Raw genomic sequence first — 16,255 nt, forward strand, 5'->3', positions numbered from 1 at the left:
ATTTATTATATTTAAAATGTGGCATACAAAAATCTCATTTCAAAATGTAGCGCCTACTTTCGATATCGACTACCGATAATTTTCTATAGACTTCGATTTCTTGAATTTTTTGCTTATATTCGATTTCGGGTCGATAACATCCGACGATAATCGTAGCTCATATATCGAAGAAGTCTTGTATATGTTTTGATTTGATATAAAAATATATAAATTGTCTTAGGCTTGAATGTATTAATTTAAGCATGATTTGCCGTTTGTGCCTGAACAACGTTAACGATACAGATACGATTCGGATATTCGAGGACGTGGGACTCTCCCTAAATGTGGCTAATGTGTTGGCCAAATACTTTTGGTTTGAGGTAATTTCTTATCTTCCTATTTTTGGTAACATATGTAAATGATTTAATTGCAGCCAAAAAGCGATGATCCCATATCAACGGTAATCTGTTTGACCTGCTGGAACCAGGTGAACGATTTTCATCAATTCTATGTGGCCGTGGAGAGTGCACATCGTTTGCTCACCGAAAGGTTCTCCTTGAAATCTGGCCAAGATCAGGGGAAAGTTGAGCATGGTGAGGACTCGGAGCAGCAGGAGGAGGAGCAGGATGAGGACCAGGAGCTGGGATTACCTGGAAGCGAGGGTGGTTCCTTTACCAACGAGCAGTTCCTCACCGAAGTTATTGCGCAGCAGGAGCAGCAAACGGATTCCAACCCACCAAAGGAGCAATTTATCAAAGAAGACCCAGCAACAGAAAACGATTTAGAAACCGTAGACACCTTACCCACAGAAGAGCGTAGAGAAACTCGTTCGTCCGCCAAAAGTAAAGCACATCATTCGTTGCCTCCCTCTACACCTCCTGAAAAATCGAAACCTGTGGCGAATAAATCCAGAGCGAAACGAACCCCGTGCAAAGCAGAAGGAACCCCACAGAAAAGCAAACGCTATGCGGACTACAAACAGTGCATGCTGGATATCGATGCCAAGATCTCTGCCCACATGCGACTCACCTGCGACGTTTGTCACGAGGGGCAGGAGACCTTCCTTCTGCTCTGCAAGCACATGCTGCAGGAGCACCATCGCAAGGGCTATGCCATTTGTTGCAATAAGAAGTTCTACAAGCGCTCCTTTCTCACCGACCATATTGATCGACACGCCGATCCGGAGAAGTTTAAGTGAGTGGTAAAGTGGAGTGAGCCAATCTAATGCGGAAATCCCATGAGCCGATCCCATAACCAATTAGAAATTTAATTACAGATGCACCCAGTGCGACAAGCGATTTGCAGACAAACAGTGCCTGAGGAACCATGAGCTGCTAAAGCACCATCCGGAGGAGGAGAAGACCTTTATGTGCGAGCAGTGCCACAAAAGGTACACTAAGCAGTATCTGTTGGATCAGCATCGCGTTATCCACAAGGAGCGCAATGTGGTCTGCGATCTTTGTGAGAGGAGGTAAGCCTGGTTCTACTCATCTTGAAGTTGTATGATAAACATTTTCTTTTCGAATAGATTTCCCAACCAATCCCTTCTGTGCACGCACGTCAAGATGGCGCATGGCAACTATGGCACCATGTGCGACATCTGCGCCCAGGTTATACGTGGACGAGCTGCCTTCCAGCGACATCAGCTGGAGCACGCTGGTGTCACGGAGCCCAAGGTTCAGTGCGACATCTGCGGATCCTGGCATAAGAACAAGCACAGTCTCAAGAAGCATGTGCGGCGACATAATGGCACTGCTGCCACTTGCGATGTGTGTGGAAAGGTTTCGCCCAATAGGAGCGCCATGCTCAGTCACCAGCGCTATGTGCATCTCACGGACAGGAAGCACGAATGCAGTGTGTGCGGTAAATCCTTCAAGAAGGCCATCACACTGAGGGAACACATGACCATGCATACGGGCGAGGTGCTTTACAAGTGTCCTCACTGCCCGAAGACCTTTAACTCCAATGCGAATCAGCACACGCATCGTAGGAAGTGTCATCCCAAGGAGTTCGAGGAAGCAAGGAAGGCACGCACCGAGCAACGAAAAGCCATCGACGAGGAGACACCCAGCGTGTTGACCATCTCAACGGGCGAGGATGGGGAATCCCACAGCATTCTGCTGACGAATACCGAAGAGGATATTAAGGGTGATACCATCGAGTTCACTCTGTGTCTCAGTGCCGATACCACAGATTGAAACTGATTTCTGTTACAATTGGTGGACATGTAACCAGCACAGTTAAAAAATGGCAGAATGGGAATTTGAAAGATTTTTCTGAAAAATGAAGTCAATTTCCTAGACATTTTAAATAACTATCTAAATTAGAAACAGCGTGTTTATTTTTAGATCCTTAGGCTAGCAGCGTTTAACAAAATAGACGGAGATTTTAAGTGGAATGTTGCTTTATGTTGTGGAAACAAATACTAACCCCGTTCACAGATAATTTCCACAGCATTGGGCTCCATTAAAACGGACTCCAAGCACCTCTGCACAGCTGAGCCAAGAATCTCATCCAGCAGGAAGTTCACCAGACTGTCAAACAAGTGTGTTTAGTTTATCATATCTTTCAGTTATCAAATCTAACTCACTTTTCATCGCTTACAAATCGCCATAGGTTCATTTGCAGATAATGGGCATCCACCTGAATTTGCTGAAGTCCGAATTTGCTAAATGTTCTTAGCCTCACGCATTCCAAGAGGGTCTAAAAACATAAAACACGTAAATAGCCATCTACATTTCATAAATTCACTTACTTTTAGACCAATTTTAATAATGCCCATTATGATTGACGCCTTGGTGAACTCTACCGAAGTAAAGATTTCCACTCGCTCCGAAAACAAGCGATGTATGTTGGACACATAGCTGGATTCCAGCTGCGAAGGCGTGTAGTTTGACCAATTGGAACGATACTGTGGCTTTGAGGTGGAAGCAAAGTTACTGAAATATGTTTTTCGGCTAGAGTCACTGCTGGCTGTGGTGCGGAATCCTGACGTTGCATTCGTGTTTGCCTCGTAGAGACTGGCTACCACCGTCTCGATGCTGCCAAGCTCCTCCACGACCCGCTTCATCACCGCACGAACGGAGCGTGGTTCCAGGCAGTTAAGCCAATCTCTTGTTTCCACGCTCTTGCGTAGCATTTGCGAGATATTGGTGCCCTGCAGCCGCACATAGGCGTCCAATAGTGATTGTGCCGTCTCCCGCATTTCGGCACATATCTCAGTTTCGTGGGTAAGTGTTGCACTGTTCTCCGAGTCGATTTCGTACAGGTCATCCACTAGAGCAATCTAAGGATTTGGTTTCTTAGGAAAATAGTAGAAATAGTAGCAATAGAAAGCTCACCAGTATGTGAACGCCCTGTTGCTCGAGTTCCAGACATGTTTTCGACAGCACCAGCAATAGATTGGGTGGACTGGAGCTGGAGGCATCTCCGAAACCACACATCACCTTAGCAATATGACGCAGGAAGCCAATGAGTAGGTTCTCTCGAATGCCCTCAACGCACAGGGCGCCCTTGTGTTCCGCCTTGATGTTGAACGACCAGTCGGTGCGCAGGAATATAAGCAAGTCCTGCAGTACGCCCTTAATCTTCTCCACCATGGACACATACAGATTGCTGATCAGATCACCGAGATTGAGACCAGCAGCTGCATCACTCTTGGCAGAAACCAGCGAAAGACGAACCGCACTCAAGCTGTCGGCAAAGTGATCTTTGAGGTTTTTGGCATGGGCATCGCATAGTTGGTGGGCAGCCGAAATAATGATGGATACTGTGTTGCGTTGGACCTCCAAGCCGCGGCAGATATTTCGCATGGCCTGAAGGCGCCGATGAAGTCGATCCAGAGCGCGCAGCATCACCTGGGTATCTCCGTAGCCAATGTCGGACTCAACGCGATCCTGGACGAGTGTCAGATACTTTTCGATGTTCTGATTGAGGAAGACATTTAACTCCTGCAGGGCGTTCTCCTGGAAGTCATCGCTGAAAAGGGAAAGGATATTAAATCTCATTTAAGATTATACAAAATATTGTTCATTTTACCGCTCATGCTCGTAGTGCTTGGCCACAAACATATCAAAGTAGGAAGTCACTACCAGCGCCAGATCGTTGAGGAAACCATCGATGCCCATGTCCACAAACTCCAGCATATCGCGCTCTGTTTGATCCTGTAGCATGACGATTTGCTCGTGCAGTCGTTTGCCAGCGCAAGTCAGCATTTCGCTGGCCAGATCCGAGGTCTTTTCGTCCAGCTGTAGGAGTAGCTCTCCAATTTCCGTCAAGGATTGGGCCGTGTTCCCAGCCCTTTGGAAGTCACTTCGCAATTGCTCCTTAAGGTCTGCCATGATGGCGTCGCAATCTCGCTGGATTCCATCGAAGGACGGCTGTCGACCGTACTGGGCGAACACCTTCTGGGCATGCAGGTAGTCCTGGACAGCTTGCGCGTAGTTCTGTTCCTCTATCAGAGACTTCAGTTTAGCTGGCAGAGTCGAGAGAAACTGCAGCCTCTTGAGGAGCGAGTGTTTTTCGGACAGGCGACATAGTTGCGATCTGGTGCCCTGCAGCGTTCCGGTGATTTGCTCACTAAAAGTCGTTATGGATTGCATCTTGGTCATCAGCAGGTTCACATCCGTTTCCATCTGCTTGAAGTCATCCTTCATCCGACGAATTGTATCCGTGGCGGAGATGAATTTGTTGTAATTCTCGTAGACCAGCGTCTGCATATCCGAGTGCAATGTCTGTGTGTCCTTGACCACCGCCGCCTCCGTATCCATTATTTGCTTCAAGGAGCAATCCTTTATTTGTGAGTAACAGCCAAAACAAAAAGTGCATAAGTTAATGTCCATTACTTTAACATTTTGTAGTTCTTACCTTGAGCAGCCTTTCCAGATACTTTTCCGCGTCGAAGCTGGAGCTGTCCATGTCGAAGGGATTGGCTTTGGTTTCAGCCATTTTTTAGAACACTTTTTAATACTATTCTAAATAAATAAATAAACTAATTGTAGTGAACTTGTTGTTGCAGAAGATTAATCGGATTTTTTGTATATATCGATAAATTTAGGCGTGTTGGGCAACGAAAAATTATTCCTTCACTTAACAGCTGACTACCAACAGCTGTTATCGATACCTAAAGTGCGCCACATAATCATTTTTTAAACGGTGTATGTTTAGCAACTTCTTATTTTAAAGATAAAATATTGAGTGATGCCTTCATTAAATACAAATATTTTGTTCGTTGCAAATAAATGAATTTGAACAATAAATAAAGTGAATAATAATTTAGACAGTTAAGAGTTAATGCAGAATAGTACTATTATGGCAAAGTAAGTAAATTGTGTTGAATTTAAATTTTTTATTTTTCTTTGTTAAATTTATGTAGTTAGTGCCTATATTATAAATGTAGGTAATATTTGTGCTATTGGATTGTCAATGAGCAACAAAAATTACAGTGCAAGTCGTTATTTTATTATCTTTTCTGTTGTTTTTTTCTCATTGTTTTTATTTTGAGGCACATCGGTGTGTGGTAAATTGGCATTTAATCGTGAGAGACGTGGAACTGAGATTATCTTAGTTTGTAAAGCTCTTTGAAATTTGTATTCTAATCTTGGCTTAGTTATTGGGAAGCTCCCATTGCGAACTGATAAGGAATTACTTGTTTGTTTTTCATAAATAGCATTATTGTAAAAGGTTTTCTTAAAGCGATCACAACATGAAGCTATTACTGTTTATTTCCGCACTAATTGCAGTTCTCTGCACCACAATTGTGGCTGCTGGTTGGTAACAACACAATGTTAGTTAACTAATGTACCTAATTACTTAAACATTTTGTAGATTGCTTGACGGACCCCGTGACAATGCTGTGCATTTTGGACCCAAATCATGGCAAATAACTTTGTATGTCACCTGGCTCAATAAAGCACAAAAGTAGAACACGATGTGGGCTTCTGTATCCTAAGTAATTCAAGTCTCCCCAGACTGAGTTACGTGTGGCAAATCGCATTAAACATTCCACGCCCACCGCCTTCCCACTACCCCAGACATCGTTTTTGTTAAGGTCTCAATACCCTGCCGTTGGGTATTTCGATACTGCGATTCACTATGTAACGCTTATTGAAAGATATATTCTTTTGAATACTGAATTGCCCTGTGTTACAGTTTTAATATCCACTAAACATCATTAAATCATTTTTTGTAATGGGTATTTTCAGTGTCGTGGCATAAATATATAGCAGTTTTGTGTACTTCTTGCTGCGTCCTTTTTATTTCGGTGGGAGTTCGTCTGCCCGCTGGCGACCGTGTCAAGTTGAATGAACATGGACAAGTTTTTGCCACTTTCCGAGGCCCTAAAGTTCCCTGTGCTGCTGTATCTCGCATCTGAGTCTCGCTTTTCGGATGCTGCCCCCGTAATTTTCCCACCATTCGCACTATATTTTATCCTTGCTCCTTTCGCTCTCGTTCCTTTGTGGCGTCTCATTTCAAATACATTAACATTTTGACCTTTCGCAAAAAAGTTCGAGCTGTTGCCGGGGCCGAATTTAATTTCGAGTTGTGTGCAGATTGTGCAAATCACACCCTCTCCAATACCATCAGCCTCCATCTTGTATAATGTGCACTGAGAAAAATGTATAGCAATACTGTTTGATGAGGTTCCTAATTCACAACACACTATACTTTTATATGTTTGTAAGGAATGATCATTATTCATATTCGAAATGATATGATTAAAAACTAAAGGTTTTTAAATAAACATTGCCTGTTTATTAATTGTTCAATGCCCTTTGAACATCGAACACTCCACTCTAAGGACTTAAGGGTATTTTCTCTCAGTGCGTAAATGGCATTGCATACCTGCAGGCGCAGGATCCTAAGGTAGTCCTAGCTCACAAAAAGGATTATTGCGCTGCAGCCAGCCGGGTGTTTTTCGCTTGTACCAAAACACTCGCATGTTTTTTATTGCCGCAAGTAAACACCCGGGTGCCTGCTGAGCGATAATCTTTTGGCTGAGAAACGCTGTGTGCTGCTAGAACGTTGAACGTGTCAAGGTCAAGTTGCCATTGTCCCAGGTTTTCCACACCTCACTTTCTCCTCACCCAACTGCTCCCTGCCACACCACCCACGTTCGGCCCACTAATATGTTTTGTGCAGCTTGAAGTGCGCCAAGTCGTTAAATTAATTTCAGTGCACTCAAAAGCAGGAGCAGCGGAAACTGGAGCACACAGCCAGTGCTCATTTTAAACGGATTATGTGTAGGGCATTGGAGTGGGCGGTGGGCGGTGGGTGGTGTTTGGTGGCAGGTGGCGTGGCGTGGGTTCAGAGATTACTGGCAAGTGGCCGGGCCAACTGAAGTGAAGCTGCGTGAGTGGACAGCAAATGAAAGGCAAACAAGTCGAGCGCCATAACACACAGCTTTAAGGCAAAGTCAAAGGCTGGGCGGGTGGATTTTCCGAAAGGAAAGTGTGGGCGGGGAAACTCAAGTGGCATGGCTGATTTCACTTCGAGCTTTTCAGCTGACACTCAAAAGTTGTTCGTCTGGAAAAAAAATTGCACAAAAGGGAACAGTAAGAAAGTTGGAAATATGTATGTCCATTTTAAATGCAGAGTTATTGGCAGCAAATCATAAGCGAAATATAATAAATTTTTAACATATTTTTAATATATTTTATTTGCTGAGCAATATAACTGAGATTAGTTTATTGAATTTAAGATCGTTTAATTAATTCGATTTATTTTCACTAATGATAAGCTTAAAAAGTATATGAAGTTTAGAGCATCGTAAATTTTTTTAATAGTTAACAATAAAGAGGATTTCTGCAAATACCAGTTGTAAAAACTCATGTTTTTTAGGTTTTCACTATCTCGATTTTGCAGAGCTTTTAATCATAACCCTTCGCCAATAAATCCGACCTGAAATTTATGGCTCCATGGTTTTTAACCACGAGCTTAAGTGCGGCGATAAGGTTGTCAAGTGCGGACAGTTTTATCAGGCCGCACAGCAAATGCAATTTAAATGCATTCGAAAATAAAAATGCAGGGGAGCGTGGAAAACCGAAGGATGTGTGCCCATAAAACGAAGCACACGCATGTGGATGCACACACACACACACAGATACATTCACTCACATGTATGTATGATGCATTTCCCATGGAGGATTGGCTTGGGGCGAGCCATAAATCTGCACGCAAAGTGCTTCCGGCCTTGCAGCCAAAAATGGCTGATGATTCCACTTCTTGCCACCGCTGGAAAGCCCTTTAATAGCGCCAAAGTGCCCGGCCGCAGGTGTTTACCTGTGGGATGTGAGTATTTTCCTACCCACCCCCCGGAGAAAAGCATTCGGCGCATAGTGATGCAAATGCAACTTCGGTTGACACTGCACCTGCATCGTGGATTTCGCTGCAATGTAGCACTTTGTACATTTGCAGCTGTGTCGAGTGATAGGCAGCCACTGGTTTATATTGCCACTAGTCTCCTCTCTTTTTTGGCAAATGATTGGGGCAATGCGAAGTTGGCTTTGCCTGCACTGAGAAAGAAAATGTCCTTTGAACTTTAAAAAATGGTACCTTACTTATACGTTTTTCTGACTACTTCATTACAATTTCTGATTATTTAGACGTATACTTTATTTTATATTTTTAACATCAAGAACTACCTTAGATAAGAAAGATTTCTCTCCGTTGGGCTGCTCCTCCAACGCCTCTTTGCTGCTGTCTGTTGGCGTTGTCAATTTTTTATTGCCCTTTGGCAGATGTGTTTGACTGGCGCGGAGGAATGGGGATGGCAGCATCCTGGCCTGTGTGTATTGCGCTTTCGAGGTTAGCGGGTCACGTGCCGCACTCGACCTGCTCCTTCGACATTTGCTGCGACAAAATCAGCGCCATGGCATCTTCGCCAGCAATTGAATTCAAATGAAGCCGGGCTAAAAAGGCTCCGACGCTCCCCCCCAACAGAAGAATAAATGCGATGCCATAAATCAAGCATAAAAATTGACATTAATTTTGCCCATAAGAAGGGGGTGGGGGCACCCGTAGATAGAGTGCGAAAGGGAGGTTGGTGGGTGTGAGGGAGACGCAGCACTGCTTACGTGTGGGTCTTTTGCGAATTCAATTCGCTGGCAAAGTGGAGGAAACCAAAAGCTTTGCGCATCGATCACGCCTGGAATATTCAAGTGACAATCCGCCGGGTGGAGCCCGTCTGCTCATCTGCTCATCCGCCTTCTAAAATTTTCCATTTCCCAATTTCCCACTCTCCCCTTCATCAAATCGAATCTCAGGCGGGGTAATCGAAAAAAAAAATCGTTTTCCATTTAATGCGATTTGTTTGTGCATTAGCTTGTGGTTTATTTGATGGAAAATGTGCATTTGGCATCGGCAATTAAAGTTCGCCCCTAACTGTGTTTACAACAATGTGTGGTTTTTTGCAAAAATAACTAACTAATCAAACCGCAGTCACAGCAGACCAAAGTGCTGACCACAGTTGGGAAATACCAATTGTGCAGTGAAACGAGTTAGAAGCGTTTATGGTCTAATAATCAGCATTTTATGCCTAAATTTAGAGTAAGCGGAGGGTGTTTTCGTTTTGAAGGGTTGATTTTCAGCGGGGCAATCTAAGTTATCGACTGTTGACAAAAATAACCGGAAACAGGCCGAAATTGATGACCTAATGTTTGTTTGTGTGTCTTCTGTCACTTTCGCATTTTTATAGCATACTTTCGGGAGTATTTCTTTGTGTGTTTCCCAGCACCGAAATGTTTACGTGTTTGAGTGCATTCAGTCGGACTTTATGGCCATCTGGGGACTGTATCTGGTTTATACTTCCACCCTGAGAGCCACCCACACCCATCACTGTGTAGCGTTTCGTCTGGCAAATGAATGCTATTTTTGGACAAAATCGGAGAATGGCCAGTGTGCACTGAAAGAAACTCCTTTGGCCAAAGGTCAAGAGGTAGATAAACTCAGTTGAAGTGCCACAAAAAGGCATTATTTCTTACGCCGTGAATGGATACAGATCATTTTGTGACCTACTCTATGATAATAAAGCTACAGTGAACATTCGATAAAATGAACTGCATGTATACAGGAACTGTTACATTTAGTGCCAACAAGTGGGCTTAAATTATCGATATATAAACTGGGGATTTATAATTTCCATGTGACAGATTCTCTTAGCGAAGTTCCACTGTATAAATATATAAACTCGAATGTACCTATATTCCGACGTGGACAGATAGCAGATGGGTGGCCTAGGCCAAAGTTCTCACGTGGAAATGTGTAGCTGGGTTTTTGGGGGAATCCTCGACAATCGTGTCGCCACATGGAATCAACAGTTTACCTGGCTGGGTGCTCCTGCTGGGAGCAGGCTCACCGGTCTGTCCTGGCTAAATGGCTTAAAGCCCAACCGAGGCTGACAACAAATACACCTGATGATGATAATGATGATGGTGTTGCTGATGTTGATGGTGAAGTAGGGTAGGGCCAAGAGAGGGGAGTGCCATTTTCCAGACGGAGGCGCATGCACAACGGCAATTACTCATGTAAATAGTTCGTGAACAGGGAGCAGGAGGCTCATGAGTTACGGTTAGAGTTTCCGTTGCTGTGGATACCGACCGCGTACAGTTTCCCACGGCCCCAAAACACCCTCCCCCCCTGAGCGAGGGGTGGCGCTTTGTTTTTTTGTTTATTCTGCACTCCGTTTGCTCAAAATCAAAATTCCTGTTGCTGCGGCGGTTGTTATGCTGTTGATTTTCCACGGGCCAAAGGGGAGCCGTTAGAGAGTTGCGACATGGGTGGGAAACTGAGGGAAAACTCGGCAGATATACTGGCTATCAATGGCGAGCAGCATCATCATTTGCATCCAGTTCGCTTTTCTCTTTTCCCCCGTCACTTTTTGAACATGCCAGCAATGCGAAACAATGCTGCTCAAAATGTAAACGAAATTCGAATATGCCTGATGCCGATTGTGATGCTTATGTGCTGTTTTATGCTGTTTTACGCTGCGTATCCTTGCTGCTTATGGCATCCTCGAGGCCACAGGACAATCAGCATGCATGATTTAACATTTCCCCAAAAACAAACAACCAAAATGCCATAACACACTTGGCCAGCGATTCCATCGCTCAATTTCACTCAAATCTTTTTGATGCATATCTATAATTGCTAACTATGCATTTTCCTTTTTACTCAACTTATATCGTTTATCTTACTCAGTTTACCCAAAACATAATTTAAACTTTTTGCATTTAAAAAATATTCTAATTCAGTTTATATATTATAATTATTATATTATTATATTTTTAGCTATTATAGTGGTAAGTAGTATAATTATAAGTAATTATACGTAAAATAAGTAAAACTTTTAAAAGGGTGATTGCGAAAGTAGGAATGGTCTATGTTTCGTTAGAAAGCATATGCCACACACATATGCACATACATATGTATGTGTGTGTGCTCGGAAAATGTGAATGCAGAAATGGCAGACGCTGCACATAACTAACTGGGGACTTGAATTCGGTTTTGGGGCGTATTTTGCGCCAATTTCCATACAAATCTCTCACATGCACAGCTACACACACACACACAAAACACACTGTCGATCGTAAATGAAAAACGGTTTGCATAGTTTCAGCCCAAAAAAGAAAAGGAACCAAAACCCAGCAAATGCCGTATGAATGGAATCAAACAAAACAAAACAAAGCAAGGCCCACAAGGAAAACAAAGGACCACACATGCGATAAAGAAAAACAAAAGCCCCAATAGGTGGCAGCACCAACAACAACAATAGTGAGTGGCAGGAGCAACAATAAAAACAAATGGCAACTGAGGCTGAGAGCAAGGAGAAAATTAAAAAGTAAACACAAAAATTCACGTGCTTCGCATGCAATAACACTAGAGTTGGTCAAAGAGAGAGAGAGAGAGGGGGAGAGTGGCGAAATTGTAGAAGTGGGTGGCAGGGAGAAAGAGTTTCGCTTGTGCGTCTGCGCAGTGAGCGAAGATAGTGTGAGCGAGCGAGAGGTGCATAGTGCGCGTGATCAAAATAGCGAGAGGGAAGGCAACGCAATTTGTGTGCTGTATGGGAATTTCTCTCTGGCGAAATTTTGTTTACCGTTATGATGACGTATGCCGCTAGTGTAGGAGAAAACTGGGCATAGCAAATCATTTAAAAATTGTATGTTATTCAGTGGGATTTTAAGTGTGACGAAAAATTACTAGATTATAATTACTAATTATAAGAAAATATAGGTTACCATTACTTTTGTTATGATATTTTTATTATTGTCAAAGCGCGTAATGCCTTATTCGATCGAAAGGATATCAGCAAGTCCTGATGACCTAAGCTTTCCGCCTCCTACCCCTCACTTTTAACACCTGCCTGCTGGAGCTTACTTTGCATGGAAATGAGAGTTGGACCTCCTCTCTCCTTCTTGCACTTACACGCTTAACGTGCAACGTGCGTATTATTTATGCGTAGACATTGTGGCGCCCAAAGAAAGGCACCGAGAAAGAGAGAGAGAGAGAGAGAGAATGCTGATGCTCACGAAAGAGGGCGTCTTGGTGGGGGAGAGCGCTTTGAATAAAAACGCAAGAGTGGCGCTCGGATCCTTTAGAAGTGTGTGAAGCGTCGTGGAGAGCAGACGTGCGCTGCTGCCTCTGCGAAATCCCCGCTCTCGGGCAGCTGTATTAAACCAACACATGGCCGACACACGGACACTCACACAAACACTCAATCAGACACGCACACCTGTACACCCAGCGCGCGCGCAAATCGCCGAAATTAAAGCAAAGCGAAACGGAAAATGCTTAAATGTCCACGTGAAACGGTGCACAAAATAATCGAATAACGAAAACAAATCGAATCAGTGATATTAAAGTGGAGTTCTTGTTTTTTTGAAAAAAATCAATGCCGTTAATCGACGCACACGGATACACACATAAACGCACACGTGTGCTTCAGAAGCCAAAACACACCGATACACCAAAACACACACACACATACGTGCATACAGAAGGCCTAACAAAGTGAAAGTAACGAAATTAGCAGCACAATTGTGAGTGAAATTAGAGGGCAAAAAAAAAGAAACAGAAGAGAAAGGAAAGGTGCAGATCTGGAGTAGTTGCCTTAGGAAATGCATTCCAAACTTTGCAGCGTTAGTCGCTTAGTTTTGAAATCTCCTTGATTTCCATTCCGTGTCTTATCCTTCTTCTTAATTAAACGAATGTGTGTGTGTTTTTAACTCGGTCACAGTTGAGACAACAACAAAAACAAGAAAAGAGTTTAGGGCTAAAATATAAGTAGATAAAAAACAAGCGGCAACAGCAGCCGCCAACGCAAAAACAACCTGAGCAAGATAAACACGCAAAACAAAGCGAACTGGGTCAGTGAGCGAAAAGGAGGAGAAGGAGACAGGAGTAGGACGTGGAGGAGGAGGAGAGGAGAAGGAGAAGGAGCGGCGAGGAGGAGCACGAAAAGTGGCCACAATGTTGCATGTGCTGCAGCCAAAGTGTAGCATACTTAATGCGGCAACGGGTAAGTCACTCAACACACGAAAATCCCTGAATTCCGATATGCCACGCATATTTAACCTTGAAAACAGCTTTAACCCATAACGGGGAGGGATCACAAAAAAAATAATAAAATAGCAGCTCCGGGACGCAGGGGGGTTTCGAAACGCTCAAGGATATGCGCTGCGAGTCGAAAAGTAAATGTCGAAATGCCGAAAGGAGCAATAACAAAAGAACAGCAACAAGAAGCGGGAAATGGAATAACAGTAAAATAAAATATCCTTGTGAATCTAGCGCTTGCAGGCGTCATTCCCTTCCCTTCTAAAACTTCCTAATGTTCATCCACACCCACGCAAAAGCATTTTCGTTTAGCAATACAGAGAAAAATGCTCGAATACCTTTCTATGCACTTTTATAGTTTTCAATTACATCATTTAAAATGGTCAGAAAGCATTGAGAGATACACAGAAAATAATTATCTTTTAAAGAATCTTGAAAAAAGAGTCAAGGAACTCATATGAAAATTTAAAACAGAATGATTTTCAAACGGGTTTTAAATATTTAAAATAAAATATTTTTTTCTTGTGTTAGTAACTTGATCATTGCATTTAGTTATTATCAAAGTAACTTCTAAGGTTAATTTTCCTCAGTGCACTCCCTGCGTTCAGAGTCCTTTTGCGTCTGTGTGTGTGCAAAGCTGCCTTTGCTTGTGTGCGCCTGATGTGGGTCATAAATGTTACTCCATTTTTATGGCCAACTTGCACACGACGATGGCGCTGAAGCAGAGCAGCGCAGAGCAAAGAGCAAAACGCAAAATGAAAGAGCTGCCAGCATAAGCAAATGGCAAGGATATAGCAAGGATATGGCGGGAATAAACCAGAATAGAACAAAGTGAGAGAAAACGCGGGAAGGAGGGACATTTAATGGCCAGCCAGGGCGAGGGCAGCTCCAAATATTAAGCCAAACAAATACATATAAATATTCATTAGGGTCGCCATTCAGATTTCGCTCTTTTCGGTCCCTCAGTCTTTAGCAAATTTACCAAAAATTGGAATTAATGTTATTAGCCGGAAGTACGCTTTCGGTGAGCAAAATATTCGGATTGGAGGCGTCTTTCGTTTGGGTTTTCGAGTCGAAAGGACCAACTTTGCTGGCATTCGCTGGCCAATAATGCAATTGCGTGTCCTAGTTGCTGTTGCAATGTTGCAGCTGGAATTGCAATTGCATTTCTAGTTGCCGCTGCTGCTGCTCGAGTGGCAATTAGCTGGGTGTCTCGACGACATTTACGTCGGTCGCCGGGGCTTATATAATGGTCGTCATGTCAGCCCGTCCGTACGGCCCGCAATCGTTCCATTTGCGGTAGGCATCGCGTGACCTTGAGTGGGTGGCAGTGGGGCATGGTGGGCGGCATGCAAATCCATTGAAAGCGCACGGCTGCAGTTCAAGGCTATTTTTACGTTACGCAAGCAAACTGCAAGCACAGATACACATACATATGGACATACATATACGACTACAGATACAGATACACACGAACATCCAGTGCTGTCGGTGTGTGTGTGTGTGTTTGCGTATCCTTGAGCGTCAGTTGGGCGCCGGGCATGTTGCATGCGTTGACATTTTCCCCCATTTTCCACACAGCTACTAATGTCCTGTTTCCTTTCTATACCTACCAGTCATGCAATATATATGAGCGCCTATATAAGTGTTTCATACGCTTCAGCTGACTTATGCAATCGCTGGCAATCCTTTCGCTTCCTTTTCGTCTTTGCTAACTACTCTTTGTTTTGCCTAATTAGCTGAGCCAAAGTTATGCAATCACTGCTGAAACTCAACTTCGAGCAAAAATTAAGCACTTTAGCATGTTAAAAAGGATTTTTAATAGAATTCAACAGAGAGCCATTAAGCGAATTCAAATCAATTCGAAATATATGTATATATTTAATCTATATCTCATCTAAAAGCTCAGATTCCTTAACAAAAATCAGGAATAAAACTTTTTATGAATGAAAGCGCTGTATGTGTAATGTATCTATTAAGCCGCCTAGCTTATGTTGAATGAAGTTAGTCACAGAAATGATTTTAGTTCTTTTACATCAATCGTTTTCCAGCGATTGAAATATGTGTTAGGGGATTATAACACACGAGACAGCCCTGATTTCACTCCACTAGATATTCCCATGCCCTTTGCCTCAATGTCATTGCATATTTGACAAGGTTTGTTTAATCGAAACGCAAACGACTCCAAGTCTATCTGTATAATATGTGGAATACCTAATATGTGGCAGGAATATGTGGCTAGTCGCTGGGGGGCGTGGCATGTGCGTGCTAACCTCCGACTGTCACTGCCACTGAAATATGACATGAGTGCAGGAACTAGCTGTTACGCCATATTACTTATAATCGCAATGGATCGCCATTGAAGTCGCGCCCACATAAACTAATCAGCTAAGCAGAATGGCAGTGCGCCTAGAGATATCACATCATTGCGACAGACATCTGTCCAGTCATGGTTATCAACCTATATATTTTGTATATACTATATACCCTCTCATTAGGAACAGTCTGGAGTTGAAGTAGCACTTAACTTCTGCTTCTGCCACGAGGGCTAAAAGGGAACGCGTCCCGCGGGTCTGTTAATTTCATTAAAAAGTTGTGCATCGAAAAACTTGCTAATTGACGCCAACAGCAAACTAAACATAAGCCAAACAAAAAAAAAAGACCTTCTAGCAAAAATGTATTTAACGGGTGCAAGCAAATAAACTAGCTGGTTATTACTTGTTTGCCT

The 16,255-nt window shown here is 43.2% G+C and overlaps 3 protein-coding genes and 1 long non-coding RNA gene across 4 annotated transcripts in view; 3 read left to right on the plus strand and 1 right to left on the minus strand.

The window, feature by feature from the left end:
- The first annotated feature begins 157 nt into the window (after positions 1 to 157).
- On the plus strand, positions 158 to 2,377 carry LOC117136635 (transcription factor grauzone). The gene is made up of 4 exons (XM_033297626.1): positions 158 to 359; positions 413 to 1,173; positions 1,256 to 1,450; positions 1,508 to 2,377. The coding sequence occupies exons 1-4, from the start codon at positions 243 to 245 to the stop codon at positions 2,175 to 2,177; spliced, it is 1,743 nt and encodes a 580-aa protein (XP_033153517.1). The 5' UTR covers positions 158 to 242; the 3' UTR covers positions 2,178 to 2,377.
- Positions 2,299 to 5,013, minus strand: LOC117136634 (vacuolar protein sorting-associated protein 51 homolog). Its single transcript, XM_033297625.1, has 6 exons — positions 4,846 to 5,013; positions 4,018 to 4,769; positions 3,321 to 3,957; positions 2,735 to 3,265; positions 2,570 to 2,682; positions 2,299 to 2,513 (listed from the first exon to the last, which is right to left on the minus strand). The coding sequence occupies exons 1-6, from the start codon at positions 4,924 to 4,926 to the stop codon at positions 2,405 to 2,407; spliced, it is 2,223 nt and encodes a 740-aa protein (XP_033153516.1). The 5' UTR covers positions 4,927 to 5,013; the 3' UTR covers positions 2,299 to 2,404.
- A 645-nt stretch (positions 5,014 to 5,658) lies between these two features.
- LOC117137173 lies at positions 5,659 to 6,215 on the plus strand. The gene is made up of 2 exons (XR_004459134.1): positions 5,659 to 5,747; positions 5,806 to 6,215. It is a non-coding gene; the product is annotated as an uncharacterized LOC117137173 (long non-coding RNA).
- Positions 6,216 to 12,586: 6,371 nt separating this feature from the next.
- The window catches only part of LOC117136883, a 36,411-nt gene continuing 32,742 nt past the window's right edge, over positions 12,587 to 16,255 (plus strand). The window contains exons 1-2 of the mRNA XM_033297989.1: positions 12,587 to 13,013; positions 13,211 to 13,492. The gene's annotated coding sequence lies outside the window, so the exon portion shown is untranslated. The remainder of the gene's footprint in view (positions 13,014 to 13,210; positions 13,493 to 16,255) is intronic.

This window comes from Drosophila mauritiana, chromosome 2R (genome assembly GCF_004382145.1).
Source record: "Drosophila mauritiana strain mau12 chromosome 2R, ASM438214v1, whole genome shotgun sequence".
NCBI lineage: Eukaryota > Metazoa > Arthropoda > Insecta > Diptera > Drosophilidae > Drosophila > Drosophila mauritiana.

Bases quoted from the DNA above. Each gene is read 5' to 3' on its own strand.
- LOC117136635 (XM_033297626.1), top strand. From the start codon at position 243: ATGATTTGCCGTTTGTGCCTGAACAACGTTAACGATACAGATACGATT. The intron at 360-412 runs GTAATTTCTTAT...ATTTAATTGCAG, and splicing joins CCAAATACTTTTGGTTTGAG to CCAAAAAGCGATGATCCCAT. The intron at 1,174-1,255 runs GTGAGTGGTAAA...ATTTAATTACAG, and splicing joins GCCGATCCGGAGAAGTTTAA to ATGCACCCAGTGCGACAAGC.
- LOC117136634 (XM_033297625.1), bottom strand. From the start codon at position 4,926: ATGGCTGAAACCAAAGCCAATCCCTTCGACATGGACAGCTCCAGCTTC. The intron at 4,770-4,845 runs GTAAGAACTACA...TCACAAATAAAG, and splicing joins ATCTGGAAAGGCTGCTCAAG to GATTGCTCCTTGAAGCAAAT. The intron at 3,266-3,320 runs GTGAGCTTTCTA...CCAAATCCTTAG, and splicing joins AACAGGGCGTTCACATACTG to ATTGCTCTAGTGGATGACCT.